Source organism: Fusarium solani (assembly GCF_023522795.1).
Source record: "Fusarium solani strain SB1 chromosome Unknown bctg00000010, whole genome shotgun sequence".
Classification (NCBI taxonomy): Eukaryota; Fungi; Ascomycota; class Sordariomycetes; order Hypocreales; family Nectriaceae; genus Fusarium; species Fusarium solani.
This window is the reverse complement of record NW_027072147.1, coordinates 2,256,252-2,274,181: the sequence shown is the minus strand read 5'-3', so window position 1 is coordinate 2,274,181 and position 17,930 is coordinate 2,256,252. Positions and strand designations below refer to the sequence as shown.

The 17,930-nt window shown below is 51.3% G+C and overlaps 4 protein-coding genes across 4 annotated transcripts; 3 read left to right on the top strand and 1 right to left on the bottom strand.

The window, feature by feature from the left end:
• Positions 1-634: 634 nt before the first annotated feature.
• On the top strand, positions 635-4,383 carry MRS44_014783 (uncharacterized protein; the record flags this gene model as incomplete). Its single annotated transcript, XM_065618549.1, has 5 exons — positions 635-750; positions 806-1,020; positions 1,078-1,584; positions 1,642-1,789; positions 1,848-4,383. 5 exons carry the CDS (start codon positions 635-637, stop codon positions 4,381-4,383), a joined length of 3,522 nt encoding a protein of 1,173 aa, XP_065474621.1.
• A 162-nt stretch (positions 4,384-4,545) lies between these two features.
• MRS44_014782 (uncharacterized protein) lies at positions 4,546-5,808 on the bottom strand (the record flags this gene model as incomplete). The annotated part of the gene is made up of 2 exons (XM_046280211.2): positions 4,546-5,153; positions 5,211-5,808. The coding sequence occupies 2 exons, from the start codon at positions 5,806-5,808 to the stop codon at positions 4,546-4,548; spliced, it is 1,206 nt and encodes a 401-aa protein (XP_046127877.2).
• Positions 5,809-6,273: 465 nt separating this feature from the next.
• Positions 6,274-7,797, top strand: MRS44_014781 (uncharacterized protein; the record flags this gene model as incomplete). The annotated part of the gene is made up of 2 exons (XM_046282363.2): positions 6,274-6,498; positions 6,553-7,797. 2 exons carry the CDS (start codon positions 6,274-6,276, stop codon positions 7,795-7,797), a joined length of 1,470 nt encoding a protein of 489 aa, XP_046127876.2.
• Positions 7,798-12,113: 4,316 nt separating this feature from the next.
• MRS44_014780 (uncharacterized protein) lies at positions 12,114-16,905 on the top strand (the record flags this gene model as incomplete). The annotated part of the gene is made up of 6 exons (XM_046272988.2): positions 12,114-12,290; positions 12,482-13,389; positions 13,441-13,793; positions 13,844-14,034; positions 15,480-15,936; positions 15,986-16,905. The coding sequence occupies 6 exons, from the start codon at positions 12,114-12,116 to the stop codon at positions 16,903-16,905; spliced, it is 3,006 nt and encodes a 1,001-aa protein (XP_046127874.2).
• Between the last annotated feature and the right edge of the window lie 1,025 nt (positions 16,906-17,930).

Here is a 17,930-nt window from a genome sequence, read left to right as displayed (position 1 = left end):
TTCACCATAGCCCATGGACCATCCATCTCACCAAGGCAACGAGGCAGCACATTTCTTCCAGGGACAATGGCATCAGGTACCCGCTATCCAATGCAGCCATGAAACGAAGTCAGCCCAATGATAACCCCTGACTGACCAAAAGTCCGGCCACGTCGAGGCCAGCCGCTCGCCCTGGGGTCCAAAAGGCCTGGGAGATGAACAAAGGGTCAACATGGCTCCCAAAAAAAGACGCAGGAAATTTATCACCCAATGTTACGCGCCCAAAAGACCCTTAAGCGCTTTTGCCGGTTGCACCCATCCAGCCTCTCACGATAAGACGACCAAAAGGCAACCAAAAGGTAGTCAAAAGGCCCCTGCTCAGGATGGCAAAAGTGCAGAAAAAGAGCCCCTGAGCAGTTCGGCCGTGCCAGAAGACCCAATAAAGGTCTGCCACGCAGAGAGCACATTGATGAAGCAGAAATTTGGCTGCCAGGCCGGTCTGTGTGGAAGATTATAAAAAAAATCCCATGTCGCCGAATGTGCAATGTTCTTGCTCTCTCTCTTTCTCCAGCTTCACACGGCAAACTCAAGCAAATCATCCATTGCTTTCACGTGTCTTCTTCTCTTTCATTTGAATCTTCTCACTCTCTTCAACATGGCAATTGACTGGAGCTTGTACGAGTCAGATATCAAACGGTGGTACCTGGACGAGAGGAAGAGCGCCAACGACGTTATCCAACTGCTACTTCAAACCCACAACGTGGAAGTCAAGTAAGTGTATTGGCATTTGAATCACAGGAAACGACTAAGCTTAAATTTACCACAGATGCCGACAGTTCAAGGATCGGTTCGGTGGCCTCAAGAAGATCAGCGCAAACGAATGGCAAGCCTTGATTCCCGAGATTCATAAACGAGAAGATCAAGGTCTCGGGTATGTCATCTACCTTTGGGGGAAGGCCATCAGACAGGAGACTGTAGCGAGGTCCATCCGCCGATACTCCAAGTCGACCGGGGCCGGTAATCAACGGAGCAGCCCTGTAGGTAAGTAATAAGAATATAGGCTGCTTCCGATGATCTTTATTGTCTAACAATGCCTAGTCATAGGCCTCAATACTGTCGGCCAACATCGCATCGAAATCCGGTACCCATCGCAATCAGGGGCCCCGTCACAGTGGGGGACCCCGTCTCAGTCGGAGAGCACATCTCAGTCAGGGACTCCATCGCAGTCAGGGAGCCAGTTCCCCTGTGACGAAGGAACCACAGGATTACCATCTCGCCACGAGGGAGAGGGCACTTCAAGATTTGGGAACGATGAGCCGAACATTGACCAAGGACCCAGTATGACCGACATGAATGTCGCACTCAATACACAAACAACTCCTGGAACCGGGATTTACCCTTCTTCCTACATGTCTTTTGGTAACTTCGATCAACATCCTTTCGGCGTTTCGGGAACACTCGCTCTCGAGAACTCCAACCAAATGCCAATGGGGAATAGCGGGACGATGCTGCCCGGCTCTCAACACCAGCCTTTTTCTCCTCTTCCAAGTCCTTTCGCATTGCCCCTTCTTGGATATCCCTTCACTTCGTTCTGGGATACTCTAGGTACCTGAGATCTCTTCCGCATAATCTTGCTTTCATTCTCTGATAAATATTATGCAGAAATTTCCAGCATCACGCTAATGGGAGGCGAAGTTTTGGAGCTCGCCGTGAAAATTGGCATTTTCGTCCCAGACCATGACCAAAGCGAGCGCCTACAAAAGCTCAACCTCACGACGGCTCAAGCAGAAACACTTGGTCCCATCATACAGTCCGTAAAGGAGTTGATAGCTCCAGACGAATTGTCGATCCCGAAACGATCCCGTCAGGGGGCAAGCAGCCGAGTATCGTCTAGCCTCCCCCAATCTTCTTGACCTCGCCGACAACAACTCGCTCGATCAGGCGCTATCCGTCATCGTGTATATGATTTCCAACAATTTCATTTCGCCTGTCGAGAATTATCACATGATCTCCTGGATACTGGAGAGGGGCCATGTGTCAAAGCTCTTTGCCTTCTCGCAACGCCCCGATGTCCGTCATCTTGCCTTTGGCTCTGCATTTCTCGGGGCCATTTGCAGGATGGCAACTGAGACCGAAATCACTTTGAGTTCTTTCGGCTTGTTTCAGGCCTTTGTCTCTTCGAACGAGTTCTTGGGCTTTGTCAAGAGCCAACGTCTGGACCTATCGGGCCCCCTCGGAATCGAACTCTTCCGCTTGGCAATCACGGCAAACAGCATGCGACTTGGGACATTTCTGGCATCTCATAGTGTGAATTTGAGCTCCAATTTATCACTACAGTGTGATCCCTGTCAAAAAACCCTCCTGGCCCATGCTATCGAATGGCGTAGAGACTCGATGTTGGATTCCATCGTCCGTCTCGGGGCCGATGTCAACCAGAACTTCCCTGGAGGTCCAGCCCTGAAGCTGGCCGTCAAAACACGCAACCACGTCGCTATCGATTTTCTACTGAACGAGGGGGCACGAATTGGCGATGGCAGCGAAAGTCAACGTCGAGACTTCCTTGAGTTTGCATACGCCATATCTCCAGAAACTTATATGCTCCTACGGGAAAAGCTGGAGCCCAGTTCTGAGCCTGACTGCTGGGAGCTCATTGATGCTGCGCGGAAAGGCAACCGTGAGCTTTCAAATATCCTGCTTGCTCATGGCATCGTTTCGCCAAAGGTCTTGGAGAATGCCATGTGCCAGGCGATCAGGTCGCGGAACTTGGCTGCTGTACGAACATTTCTACAACGTGGAGTCAGCGCGGAAGCCGGGATAGTTGCCTTTCGAAATTATCTTGGCTCATTCAGTCGACAGCAGCATTTGGCCCTCGTACTTGTGGATTTCGGTGCCACTTCTCTGGCAGACACCCTTTACCTTTTGATCAAAGCAGGGGTAGAAGTTGATAATGAAACAGCCATGTCAGTGCGGCTTTTCATCGACCAAAACCCGAAGTCTCTCTACTGCTCCCCGCTGCTCTGTGTCCTTCTACAGGTTGATTACAATGAGGCCTGGGTGCATCAATACCTCCTCACCTTCAGTGCGGAAGAAGGTAGCATATTCGAATGCGACGTCTGTATTGACAGTGGAATACCGATCAACGGATATGGTTGCGGAGGGAAAAGCTGCCTCACCACAGCCGCGGGCGAAGGCTGTCTCGCCCTAGTACAGCACCTCATCAGTCGGGAAGCCAACCCCAGGCTGCCTCCGAGTAGCGACGCCCCCAACGGCGAAACAGCTCTCTATGCCGCCGTCTATAGAAATCATTGGGATGTGACCTCTTATCTCATTGATTCCGGAGCCGACGCCAGAGCTGAGGCGACAACTGCAGGGATCACTTTGCTAGAGGGTGCTGTCCTTGAGCCTGACGATACCAGATTTCGTAGCAGGACCATGGAACTTAGCCCCCATTTCCGAAAGCTCCTCTCTGTTGGGGCACCAGTCAATCGACCCAACGGCTCAGAGAGCTTTCTTCTCCATGCGCTCCTTCACAGGCGGCAACTCGGATGTCTTAAACTGGCTCTCGACGCTGGGGCACGAGTCGAAGACAAATTCTTGGGGATAACGCCAATTCAGCTTGCAGTCCTCGACAAAAACTTGGACGCTATTCGATGTCTGCTGGAATATGGCGCAAGCATCAATATGAGCGCTGGTTCAGTTGATGACCACCCACCAGCTCCCAAGATGTCCTCACCAGCTTCGATCCGCGTCCATCGGTTTTGTGCCCCTCTCAGGGACGCCATTTTCCAGCGTATCTTTCATTCGGGTTTCCACATGGGTGTTTCTGCGAACAAACAGGCATATTTTCCTCACACTCCACTTCAACTTGCCTCCTCTTGCCATGACCCTGATCCTCGCATTGTCGAACTCCTGCTCCGCCACAAGGCGGATGTCAATGCTCCCGCCGCGGCATGGTATGGCCGAACAGCCCTTCAAGGTGCTGCATCCTGCGTAACGCTCAACATGGATATCGTGGAGCTGCTTCTTGGCTGGGAGGCAGATGTGAAGGCCCCCCCGGCACAAGTCGGTGGGGTTACCGCTCTTCAGGCTGCCGCAATCCGGGGAAACATACAACTTGTGGACCTCCTCCATAAGAGAGGGGCTGACATCAATGCGCCGGGAGCCCCGGTAGAGGGTCGCACAGCACTAGAGGGAGCCGCCGAGCATGGAAGGATGGAGATGTTACGATTCCTCCTCAGCAATTATGCGCCAACAGATCTTGTTACAGGGTGCTCAAAAGCCATTGCGTTGGCCGAGAAGGAGTTACATCTTGGCATTGCAAAGTTTTTGAGAGAAGAACAGCAAAAATTTGACGAGTGTTGCGGGAGGTTTTGGCCTCTTTGCCTTGATCTGCATTCTCCTTAGTTGGGCGAAGTCTAAAGCCGGGGTTCTAGAGGTGGTGGGATGCTTACGAGCTACTTGATTACAAATGATTGATAAAAGGGGCTAAGGAATAAAGGCTTTGTATAGACTGAACACATGTAGGGGAGCAGGGTAGCAATCATGACCATTTGTTTTTATTTGTTCTCAAGTAGAACTACCTCTTTGTTCAGATGAAAGTGTGTAACTTTTCGTGGCATATATCGAGGGCATTCCTCGCTCGTCCCTACTAGACAAGATGATATCCTCACTACCATCGGATGACAGCCTTGTACCCTTAATTTCCTTCCCACTGACTGTCCAGTCAGCAACGCCCTCCTCTTCCATGTCGCTTCTACCACGTTGACCAGATCCTCCGAAAGTAACCAATTCGTGTGTTCCCTTCTTGCCCCGACTTCCGTTATAGTAGGCAGCGTCATCGGCGGTAGAACGGAACCGGAACCAGCGCGAGCGACTAAACAGGGGCTTGATACCGGGGATACTGACGGCGACAGCAGCGACAAAGGTTTCGCGTGAGGTCCAGCCTGAAGCAACAGGAAGCAGCGTGATAGACTTGAGAGAATAGTATGAGCGTAGAATGGTGGCTATGACGACGAAGATGCCTGAGCAGAGGAGCGAAGCGAGGAGGAGACGGCGCCAGAGAGGGATTCGGGCTTTGAAGATGATGGGGACGGGAACGGCGATGATGGCGAGGTCGGAGCTAGCGTTGAAGAAGCTGACGAGGTAGTAGTTAAGATTTCGTAGCGCGCACGCATCTACAATAGACAGTCAGCTAGGGAACTTCGAGTTGGCCAACACTGGGCAGTCTTTACCTCCAGGATACGGCACCACTTGCCACGACTTATGAACAGGCAAACAGACGCAGATGTGCGATATAGCCGCGCCTACAAAGGCAAAAGCCGTGTACCCAATCACGATCTTGAGGATCAACTCCTCCCGAGGAAGGTCCTTGGCCAACCTCGCAAACATGGCCAGCAGCGTCGACTTCAGGGACCAGATGTAGAGGAGATAAATCAGCCAGTCGGCAAACGTGAGCTTCTGCCCGATCATAAAGCTCGCGACCTGCTCATCCGTAAGGAGGTATACTGACTCGGGCGTCTGGCCGATGGTGCTGCCGTACTGCGTGATGAGGTGGATGAGCGCCGTGATGGCCGAGTAGGTCACCAGAGCGACACCCATAAAGACATCCTCGAGGCCAAAATTTGCGATTCCAATGACCTTCCACCGGGCAAAGAACCGCAGTATAATCATGAAGGCGCCTGCGGCGTACTCACCCCAGAGCTCCTTATCAACAGGCATAGCTGCAGTCGTGTGTCCAAGACAGCCACATTCGCTTGCTCTTCTCGAAATGGAGGTGCGGGATCTAAGTATAAGCCGACGGGAGGAGACGTAACCGAGGAGCAGGCCCATTGTTAAAGATCCAAACGAAGCGGGTCGTATATCTGCCGTATGAGGAAACCGTTGAGCCGATAGGATTCTTCCCCTGTCATCTCCTGATTGCAAAACCAGGCTATAAAACCCACGATGCTACTTCATAAAAAAGGCCCTTGCTCCAAGCTCTGGGAATCGAAAAACTACTAGGTTCCCGCGCCTATGGGAACGCGACCAACAATGGGGCCATACCCTGGTATTTTGACAAACCCCCAGGAACCAACATAGAGTTGCATTCTGGGGTCCCACAAGGAAATTTATCATTCGACATGGCGAGACGAACCCCTCGAGGTTCGGGGACTAGCAAAGGGTCCCTGTCCGGCTCTCCGGGCCAGCTTCCCATATGTCTTGCCTCCCTCGCCTGTTTCTCAGAGTCCCCAAGCTTGATCTTTTTCTTTCTTTCTACTAATATTTTTCTCAAAATACGACGCAAACGAAAAAGCAATGTTTCAATGGCTGGGACTCTCGCAGAGTGCACCCACTGTGGTACCCACAGACAAGATTATCCCCCTGCATTGGTTCGAGGACGGGGTCATGTGGAAGAAGGTTATTGTTTACACACTGTTTGTGTTTGATGATGCACTGAGCCCCAATAAGCTCCGTTATTCCTTGGAGAGGCTCGTTGAGCGCGAGGGATATAGGAAGCTGGGTGGCCGGCTCAGGAGAAATGTATGTCCTCTCCGTCTCTCAACTACATGAGTCCCTCTCACGCTCGTCATCCAGGCTCAAGGTGGAGTGGAATATCATGTTCCCGCCGAGTTTAGCTTATCTCGACCTGCGGTGGCCTTCTCACATATTCACCATGATGTGGACGCGGGTGATCATCCCGTAGCCTCCAAGATCCCCAAACCGCAGAACCTCAGTAGCCCGGCTATCGTTGGTGACCCTGAAGACCTGTCTGATCTCACTCGACCCAACGGTGCCACTCTCTCCCTGGATGACTACCTTACAACAGACCGTCCAGCACTCGGACTTCACATCACGACCTTCCGCGATAAGACATGCATGTCTCTTTACTGGCCGCACGTAGCGTTCGACGCGATGGGCAAGAAGGCCATCGTTCAAGGCTGGACCTTGATGCTACAGGGTCGTGAAGACGAAATCCCAACGCCGATTGGTCATGATACTGACCTCTTGGCCGACTTTGGCAAGAATCCGACTGAACCTCACCTGCTCGCCGACCGGAGGGTGGGCAACGCAGGTCTGGCTGGCTATGCCCTTCGTAACATCATGGGCTTGGCCGGACCCAAGGAGATCCGGATGGTCTGCATCCCCGCCGTCTTCTGGGAAAAGATGGTTGCCGACGTTCGCCACGAGTTGTCTGAGAACGCTACCGAAGGCGAGGAGCCCTTCGTCACCGAGGGCGATGTTCTCGTAGCTTGGTGGACGCGTCTCTGCGCCTCCCATCTGGGCAAAGACTCAACCACAACCGTCGCCGCCCAAAACTCAATGTCCCTCCGCAGAGTCCTCGGCTCTGACCTCCTCTCTCCCCCTGAGCGCCCCTACATCTCCATGGCGCTCGGCTTCCCAACGGTCCTCCTCCCCGCGCGGGATATTCTCACAAAACCCCTGAGCTGGCTCGCTCTGCAGTTCCGCCAAGCCATCAACAGCCAAGGTACACGAGCACAGGTAGAGGCCTACGCAGCACTCCAGCGTGAATTCAGCGCAACACTACGCATGCCCATCTTCTTTGGCGATACTGGCATGTACAACTTGTTCTACTCCAACTGGCAAAAAGCTACGCTTTTTGAGTTTGATTTTGGGGCAGCTGCCGTAGAATCAAGGGATGGTACGCCGCTCCGTTCATCGTATATCCAGTGCGTGCAGGATCCTGCTTTCCCTGAGGGATGGCCTATAAGCGGAAAGGACGAGAAGGGAAATTACTGGATATCAGGATTCAGGGCAAAGGGGCTTTGGGCCAAGATTCAGAGCGAGCTAGAAGCTCAAGCGACCACTGGCAAGGTGTAGGCTGAGGACAATAGAAGATCGTAGGGCTTAATTTTACACACATTTCCCCCCAAAGCCAGCCATTCCCGTATTCGACGTTGTCTTTTCGAGGCTTAATTAATTATTCATTTGTTACCTACAAAGGAAAAGAGAGCAGCCTCAGCTTTCAAGAGAGAATGAGTAACCCTATCCTACAAAAGAGTAATTGTCTCTGCTGGCCCAATACCCGCTAGACTTTTCAGAGCGCCATTCCTTAAAAATATCTTTTCTAACCGAATTAAGTCCTCCGAGCTAAGTTGTTTGCTAATAGAAAGAAGATGCGGCATCGATCGAATTGTTCCAGTCCATTCTTCTCCCCAGGGCTCAAGGATATAATGAATCCTCTCATCTCGTGATCTTGCTGCGGTCATCGGCAGATCGAATCTGAACCGGACGCCATTGAAGTTGTTCCTGATCACCGAATGAAGCCTCCTTTCTCCGTCGTAGGAACCGTCTTCTGCTTTCTTTTCAAAGCAGTCCATTATGTCGAACCTAACAAGCTCCTTAAGGGGCCAGATACTTCTTTCAGTCCATCGCATTATTTTCTTCCCTGGGCTATCTTTTCCAACTTCATCACAGTCCCATCTATACAACCGAGGGGCGGGCTTAAACGGCCAAGAACGCCTTTCGGACCACTTCAGTTCTTTTAAAAGTGTTTCAGTGGTCTTCTCCCAAGTCTCCAGATGTTTCAGGAACTTTAATCTCAAAGCCGCATTTTCGTAAGTTGTCTTTGGGAATTGCCCAAGTATGTTCTCGGCTTTCTCGTAGCACTGTAGCCAGGATAGGCAAAGTTCGTTGATATTCTGGGCATCGGGCCAGTCCCGATGATTAAACCCGAATCTCGATCTTCTCAGGGTCGCCCACGTGTCTTCGCTCTGACAGAAACTTAGGAAGTCGAACATTGTTCGGGCATCGGGGTCCAGGATATGTCTTCGGTCTGAAGTATCCAGAGAATCGTATGCGTTTAACACGTTCTTCGCGTGTTCCCATCCCATGCTTGTATCGGGCAGAATCAAAGATTCAAGCTTATACTGAACTCTATTGCGGTGTGAAACATATTCCAAGTCCATGCAGAGCTGCCAAAGGGGCCTGAGATAGTGCGGTTCCAAGGCATCTGCAAAGGATTTACCGATGGCGGGGAAAGCGCCGGATTGTTTAACATCGCACTCCCCAAGAACGGTATATGCTTCTTCCCTGTTTGGGTGCCTCCTCAATTGGAGGAACACTCCATTAGGTATCCAGAAAATAGTGTCCTCTTGAGGGTCAAAGTCCACTTGGAACTTTGCTCGGATTTCCCACTTATCACCCCTGAATTCGGCGATCTGCCAGTATTCGATCGACGAGCCTTCCACAAGTTCGGGCATTGTCAATCTATGGCCCCGAAGGAATAACTCATTTGTTCCACAACTAGAGATCCACTCTTGAGGCGTGATGCTGGTGTGAATCTCCAAGTCTTTGAACCCTTTACGGGATATTGAGACCTCTTGCGCCTGTGACACAAATTTTGATCGAAAATCGGGGACCCAAGAGGAGAGCTGCTCGCCGTCAACCAGGGGGGCGTCGGGGTTTACATGTCGTAGGACGGCCCGCAAGGCGTTGTGCTTTTTGATTAAATGAGCGGCCATATTGGTGAAAACTTGTGCCACTGATAGACTGTAATCGACTGTGAGACCTTCTTCCTCTGCATCGAGTAATAGCCCGTAGATCCCATACACCTTATCCCTATTGTTGCTCGCGGTACTGCCCATGGCGCTAAACAACAAATCGGCCAGAGTCTCCGAGTTCCGGAAATTCTTTGTGGTTGCTCGAATTCGCATCCACTCGGGGATATAGCTGTCTATACCATACCCGAGCACTCTCAGGTGATCTTCGTTGAACGGCTGCCACAGAATAGTGGCTGTTCCCCAGTGAAGCTCAGCAGTCTTTGCAAGAAGAACCTCTTGTATAATCCACATACGAGAAAAGTAAGTCTGGGCGAACATGGTCTTGACTGCCTGCACTCTATCCTTTCGAATTCTCAACCCCTTGCTGAAATCAGACAAGTTTCTTATTGAACTCAGCACATCGAAAGCGTTTGAAGCAGTTCTGTCCTCAACATTGTTGCCAATGTAGATGTGAACTTTCTGAGCTCCTGAGAAGATTTTACCCATCTGGCTGACCTGAACCGACCTTTCATTGACATCGTTTTGGTTGATGCAAAGTGAATCGATCCATATGGCTCGGCTATCTCCTGGCTTGCGAATTTTGTGAAGCACTGCAGCGCAGTTTTTGGTGATAGGAAAGAGCGTGCCGTCGATAATTATGAATTCCATTTTGGTGTAATCGCCGTCCTCGCCTCCCCATGTGTAGGAAACTGCCTCGTAGGGTCGCACATGTTGAATCCAATCAGATTCAAATCTACCACTCAGCACGTGGGAGGTGCTATCGTTCAGGTGTAGTAATCGCAAGCAACGTTTCGGGTCTTTCATAAGACTATGGCGTCGTGGCAGACCGGGATCCTCGATCGGTTGGTTGTCTTTATCGTAGGTGTTGACGGCTCGTTGTCGCAGCTCCTCGAAACTGACTGCATTTCCGCACCGTAGGCAAGTCTCGAAGACTGTTACGTCCGGCTTACCACAGCCGCACATCTCTTGAGCGTCGCCCATCATGAATTGGTGCATGAGGAAATGACAGAAGGACTGAATTGGGTTGCGCTGGAGTGTCGGCTGTGGTGAAAAATGATGGCGCTCGCACGTGATAATGCTGTCTCGTTTCTGCCCTCAGACAGGGCTGGACATCCATTGGCAGTTCCTCGTTCCGCCTATTAGAATGCCTTGAAACGAGGCTTTGGTGTGTTGGGTGATTGCGGTGCACTGCCTCAGACGTGACTCTAGTCTGCCAGCCACCCTACCTATCGACTTGTCTTGGCCGTAGCGGGTTGATGAGCGACTGTCATTGCGCTTCAGCTCAGCTACACTTTGCAAGTTAGGTAAGGCAAACACGGAGTTTGTAAGCTTAAACAGAGTTAAGAAATCAAGACATCTCCCACCACTGGGAACGCGACGTGTCCTTGCCATGATCTGATCAGGGGCCTGGGATTCAGCCTGGAGGTTTATTGTGGCTGCGGCTGAGCAAGACTCTAAACCTATTCGGCATTCCAACCCCAATTGGTAAATAGAGCAAGCCCGGTTTGCTGCCAAGAAAGGCTGAGCCGAACTTCCCCGCCCCGAATCAATCCCGTTTCTCGAAACACGCTGCTGTGTGTTTCAAGCCTGATCCAAATAGATTCTACTGGCCACATCCACTTCCAACGAGCCAAAGCGGACTTCTGACAGCTTATACTCATTAGCCATGAGGCTGCGTTTAGACGTTTTGACGGCCGCTCACTTTTGCCGTTCTTACTCTCGGCTGCCAAGTATCGGACTCAGAGTCCTCTGTTTCCTTATTACTACAATTCGTTTCAAGGAGGAAAGCATGATAATAATCTTCGATATGAACTTCTGTCTCGCCCATATCAATCAGGGTGCCGTGCCTCGTATTTGTGATATAGGTCTCATCAAGCCTGGTCTTAACGGGATATTTCACTCAAGTCCACAGCCGACGGCGGATAGATCACAGCTCAGCAACAGAATCACGGTTATCAACACAATCGAGTCATTATACCTCATCGAAGTACGTCGTGTGAGAACAGTCTTCCTAAAGGACGGGACATGACTTGGCCAAAAAGGCTGCATATTAGCTAAGGGTCAGGGGCCTCAGGGGAACTCAACAGAAATAACACAGATGAGACATGACATTCAAGTTCAGAGAGCCGGCTTTGCCGCCCTGGAAAAGCTCTGTGAGCTTTAGTTATTTCCGGGCATCGCGGGCAGGCTAGGAAAACAAGCTTAACAGAGGTAAGCTTAAATGGCTACTCACCTCGCAAGCGTACACCTTATTCAGTCCTCAGGCAGGCCACTCTGTGGTGAACACATCGGGACGGCCAATTGCATGGTTCAAGAAGCCCATTGCCTCGGCCTATCCTGACGGTATGGATCTGGCTGTCTTGAACTTGAGCTCGGTCAGCTTGGAGCGGACTGTTGTGAATAGCGGCCATGATACCGCGCCACCGCGTCATCTCAAGAACGGGGAAGTTGAAGATAAATCCTCAACTTCTAGTTAGGGGGCGGACTTCTCGTTTCTGACACCTAATATTGCCATTTCAGTCAAACATGGAGATGACTCTAAAGACCTTTTGGTACCTGAGTCTTCTTACTAGCAATTACGAACCACACGCATCGTTCCCATGATAAGCCAAGTCTCAGAGTGCGCGATCCGCCATGGCCGAGCTGGAGTCCGGTGACGGCGCCGCCGTAGAACGGTGGAAGTCGCCATCCCCGCAAGGAGCATCCAATAAGGGCACCGCCTTGCGCGTCGCCTTGGTTGAGGTTTTGAAATGGAAGGAGGGAAGAACATTCTCCAGTAAGCCATCGGCGTCTGTGGATGGACGCCCTGGTGTAAGTGGGCAGGCAGGTTGGATGATGGCGAACCGGGGACACAACTTTGCAACGTTCACCATTATTTCTCCTTCATCTTTATATCTACTCTACTCCCACATCCCCAAATCCTTCTGTTCACTCCATATTTTCTCTTTTTAGCTCTTACTCTGTATCTACGACGGTCTCCTCCCCTCCTTGATACCCCATAGATTCACCTCCCCATGTCTTCCAGCCCAATCCACCCAGATCTCGAGAATGGAAGCCCACCAAGATCCTCATCATGGCTTGCATCCGGCTTTGGAGGACGAAACCTCGTGATCGGCCCGCGCATCGAACCGCTCCCCAACGACAGCCTGCCCAAGACGATCCGCGAGAGCGACAGCCAGACGGTTGACCTCGTGGACAAACAGCCCGTCTCCGAAGTGGGCAACACCATCCAGTACCGGACATGTTCCTGGCAAAAGACGGCCGGGCTTCTGTTCAGCGAGTACATTGTGCTCTCCATCATGAGCTTTCCTTGGTCCTACAGCTTGCTCGGTCTCGCCCCCGGCTTGATCCTCACAGCCGTGATCGCCGGTGTTGTGTTATACACGAGCTTGATTCTGTGGGAATTCTGTCTACGACATCCAGAGGTTAGAGATATCTGCGACATCGGCCAGATACTCTTCTGGAATAAAAAATGGGCGTGGTGGTGTACAGCCGTCATGTTCACCCTCAACAACACCTTCATCCAAGCTCTCTATATCCTCGTTGGCGCTATCTACTTCAACACTATGACCGTGTCCGATCCAATCCGGGCATGCCGCACTGTCGCCTTTGCAATCGTCGTCACGGCCATTAGCTGGCTAGGCTCTCTGCCACGCACATTCGACATGATGGCCAAGCTCGGCGCCATATCGACATTCTTCACCTTCATCTCGGTCATCCTCGCCACGGCATTCACGGCTGCCCAGGGCGAGCCGGCGGGATATCCTTCACTGGGCGAGCCAATCATTTCCATCTGGACGCCAAAGACCACAACTCTCGTGACGGGAATGTCGGCCTTCCTGAACATAAGCTTCACATTTATGGGACAGCTCACACTCCCCAGCTTCATTGCAGAGATGCGCGAGCCTCGGTAAGCTTGTCACAGTCTCTGCAGCGATCCTCCATTCTAATATCTCTTTAGAGACTTTCCTAAAGCGTTGTGGGTTTGTACGATTGCTGAGATCATCACATTCAGCGTCGTTGGCACGGTCATCTACGTGTACACCGGCAATCAATACATGGTGACTCCAGCCTTTGGTGCCCTAGAAACCGTCTACAAGAAGGTGTCATATTCTTTCATGGTCCCAACAATAGTATTTGTTGGGTGCCTTTACGCCTCTGTCACTGGCCGATTCATCTTCTTTCGGATGTTCCAGGACTCCCGTCATCTCACCGAGCACACCTTCAAGGGCTGGTTCTGGTGGGTGTTTGTTCTACTTATGACTTGGGTGTTCGCCTTTCTCATTTCTGGGATCATTCCTTTCTTCGAGTCACGTAAGCACCCCTGGCGAACCCTGATAACTCCCCACACTAATACGAGCCAGTGCTATCTGTCATGGCGTCTCTGTTCAACTGTTGGTTTGGCTTCATCTTTTGGGGTCTAGCTTACTTTCGCATGCGGAACGCAGATCAAAGGGTGGGCAAGGCGCGAAAGTCTCTCCTTGATTACATGTCAATCGTGTTGAACATCACCCTCATCTTGATTGGTTTCTTGTATCTCACCTTGGGTACATACGTGAGTGTGCAAGGCATAATCGATCAGTTCAAAGAAGGAACCGTGAGCGGGGTTTTCTCATGCAGGAGCAACGGTCTGTAGATGGACGGTAGACTTAGAAGCATTATTATAGAGTAGATTATACAGTAGACTATTAGAGATTAGAGATGCTGGACAAGACAGTGTCACCCAGAGGCATCGGCCCGTCACACACCTGGCGCAATTAGTCCATGTACTTATAGTTTCCGGGTTGCCAATGGCCCCCAAGTGCAAATGAGTCTGACACTGACAACCAATGCCAAAGAGAAACCTGACACAAGGTCCATTCCACCACAAACCACTAACATCCCGAATTCTGCAATTCTGTTCGAAATCTCTAGGTTAAGGTGCGATATTTAATGCCAAGAATTAAATTGATGGTATCCAACATTGATAATTCGTTAGTTTCGATAGTCATACAACCCATCAAGTGTCGAGGCTTAGTTTCAGGGACTATTTATTAGCTACCCGCTGAAAAGAGAGTTCCTGCAGCATCCCAAAGCACCAAGGCTGTATTGGGTACTCAGAGGAGGGAATATGAAGTATCAGTTCTTCTCGATGTTCGTGTGCACGGTTATGTCTAGGCTTGGACGTGTAACACGCAAGGTTGTCTCGGGCTGAACAATGGGCTCATAAACACTCGGAGCCATATGACACAACTCAGTCTTGACAATAAAGATGACTGAGGAGGTAATCTAGAATAAGTTAACAGTTATATATCCCCTTGCTCAAAATGCGAGAAGCTTGTTGACTTGTAGACAGTTTCTTCTCCTATAATTGTTAGAGGAAGTTGTCTAAATCTCTTATGTAAAACGATGTCCCTCATTGAGTAATATGAACAACTAAAATAGAAACCACCGTTTGCCTCTGCATCTCAGGTTGGGTAGAGGAGTCAAGCTTCAATGTTGTGACATGGTGGCTGGGCTAGTCAGCTCGTATCCGGCTAGAGCCAAGTTCAGCTGAACCCCCTGAAGTCAACTCTCAAGTCAGAGCGGGACTGCTACTGTACCTTGAACTATCGTAACCCATTCATGTCAATGAGACAGCCTGCAGCGCTCTGCGGGATAACAACATTGATCTAGCTCATAGCAATGAATCACTTGGTTCAGTAACAAGACTCATGGGTTCCAGAGCTCGGTGTAGATGATAGCCTGCCAAGCCTGCAAGCCGCTTCCGCAACCCTCCCCACCGATCACTCAATTGTTACCCGACTTCGGCATCTCATCTGCCCGATCGACATGGGCATAAATTCTCTCCCACCCTCCTCGCTTTGACCTGTTCAATTCCTCTTTCTCTCCCATCTCTCCCATCAGTAAAACACGTACAACTTCTAGCAAGTTGCCTGCAAACATACCTATCTATTGAGGAACCCCCTCCCACTTATGACTCTTGCACACAATGCAGAGGAAACCTGCCTAAAAAACCAGAGTGCCGTCGGCCCTGCGCCGACCGAGCCTGTTCAAACCACCGTGACCGAAAAAAGTCACTGCCCCTCCGACCATGACCCCGAAAAGGCCGGCCCCGTCCGGTACGGGGCCATAGGAGACTCGGCCACCGCCGACACGGCATCCAACGCAACCGACCTCGAATTCCCAGAGGGCGGTCTTCAGGCGTGGCTCGTCGTGTTTGGCGCCTTTTGTGCCATGCTCTCTGTGTTTGGTCTCATCAATACTGCCGCCGTCTTTGAGTCGTACTTTTCTCAGAACCAGCTGCGCGACTACTCGCCGTCCCAGATTGGCTGGATCTTTAGTCTGTACCTGTTCATCGTCTTTTTTGTCGGCATCCAGGTTGGTCCCGTCTTTGACAAGTATGGGCCGAAGCTCATGGTCGCTGCGGGCGGTGTGCTCATTGGGAGCAGCCTCTTGATTCTGAGCGTCTGCGAAGGTGAGTCTCAAACTCCAATGGATGAATTCAAAGTCTAAGTCTTGTCAAGAATTCTATCAGATCATTCTTTCGTACTCGGTTATGGGAGGTCTGGGAGGTGCACTCCTCAATTCGCCTGCCTACGCATCAATTGCGCACTTCTTCGATGCCAAACGCGGTTTCGCAACTGGCATCGCCATCACCGCAGGTTCAATTGGAGGCGTCGTCTTCCCAATTCTCCTGCAGAAGCTCCTCCCAAGCGTGGGCTTTGCCTGGACGACCCGCATTCTCGGGTTCATCCTGCTAGGCCTCAACGTGCCAGCGACCGTCTTCTTGCGGTCGCGTCTGCCGCCGCAGGACAAGATCACGTCGGTGTGGCCTGACCTTACCATGTTCAAGGACCTCAAGTTTACCTTGTCGGCTTTTGGTATCTTCTTTATGGAATGGGGACTCTTTGTGCCGTTGACGTACATTGTGTCCTATGCTGGAAGGGATTCGGACCACACAACCGACTCTTACACGCTTCTCTCGATCCTCAACGCGGGTTCTCTAGTTGGCCGATTTCTGCCAGGTTTCCTTGCAGATAAGCTTGGCCGGTTCAATGTGATTGTCATCACGATTGTGCTGTGCAGTATCTCTGTATTTGGATTGTGGTTACCTGCTGGAGACTCTAAGCCAATGCTGATCGCCTTCGCGGTCGTGTTTGGCTTTGCGAGTGGTAGCAACCTGGGTCTGGCGCCTGTCTGTCTCGGACAACTCTGCGACCCGAGAGACTACGGTCGCTTCGTCTCGACAGCATTCATGGTAGCCAGCTTCGGAACTCTCAGCAGTCTCCCTATTGCTGGAGCAATCCTTGAGGCCGGTAATCGCGGTGATGCGGGCTGGAAAGCTCTCATCGCGTTTGCGGGTCTGTCGTATGCACTAGCCGTCGCCTGTTACCTCGCCGCGAGGGTTCTGGCGGTTGGCTGGAGCATCAAAAAGATCTTCTAAGATCAAGACAATGGCTGCAATTGAGGCTTCGTCAATTGGCGCACAGGTTTCGAAATGTTGCGCGCAAAAACCTCATTGACGTAAGCACGAGCAAAAAAGAGTCTCGGCCTCAATTGACCCAGCCGAATTTCGGTAGGCACTCAACCGACAACAAGTGCCGTACCGAGGCATCTAGGGGACCAAGGCAGTGGTGAAGCCTCGGTTTCTCAAGTCAAGCATGTTCCATCACCAGGAACTTTTTTTTTTCTTTCAGCCGTCTTGGGGTTTACGTGAAAGGCGGTATTTTATGGCAGAGATTTTCTTGAGATCAGGAAGATGTAAAACAGGCATTCTTGGTAGATCAGATCAGGTGCTCTTTTTTTTCTTCGGCAGTTTCAAATCCATGCCGCTCACACATCCACGGGGACGGGCTCTCATTGTCCGCAATTCGATTTTTTACCTCACCGGAAGTGATTTTTCCCTGGACTTTAATCAACTTAACCACTGGACATGCAAGTCCGGTGAAAGAAGAACCCCGTGGGCTCTCCCCCACAACGAATGAAAAAGAAAAAACGACGCCCAATGACGCAGGCTCGTGCAGTGGTCAAGCTTCACCGAAGCACCCGTGATTAGCCGCGCTGGAGACGCTCGGCGAGGGTTTCGAGGTAAGGGCAAGCGCCGCACCGGCACTCGTGAGTGGTCTACAGGCCCCAAGGGCGCTGTACCTGGGGCTTTTAAACGGCAACGGTCGGATCAAATAGTAGCCGTCTGCCGACTCTCGGCACAATTCCTCCGTGACCACCCGTAGCGTCACTCAAAAAGCAGGTGAACAAGGTCGGGCCCTTTTGGGCTTAGGCCGTTGCGTCCCGGCCACGGGATAATCTTGATACGAGAGCACACTCGCACTCACTCTCTCCCGAAGGGCAAAGCTCCTTAGTTGGACCATCGACAGTTTTCCTCCCCAACAGCTCCCCTCCTCAAACCACCACCACCACTCGCCCGCCCTTGTTTTTGCTTCTGACGTTGCACCAGCGGCGTCTTCTCAC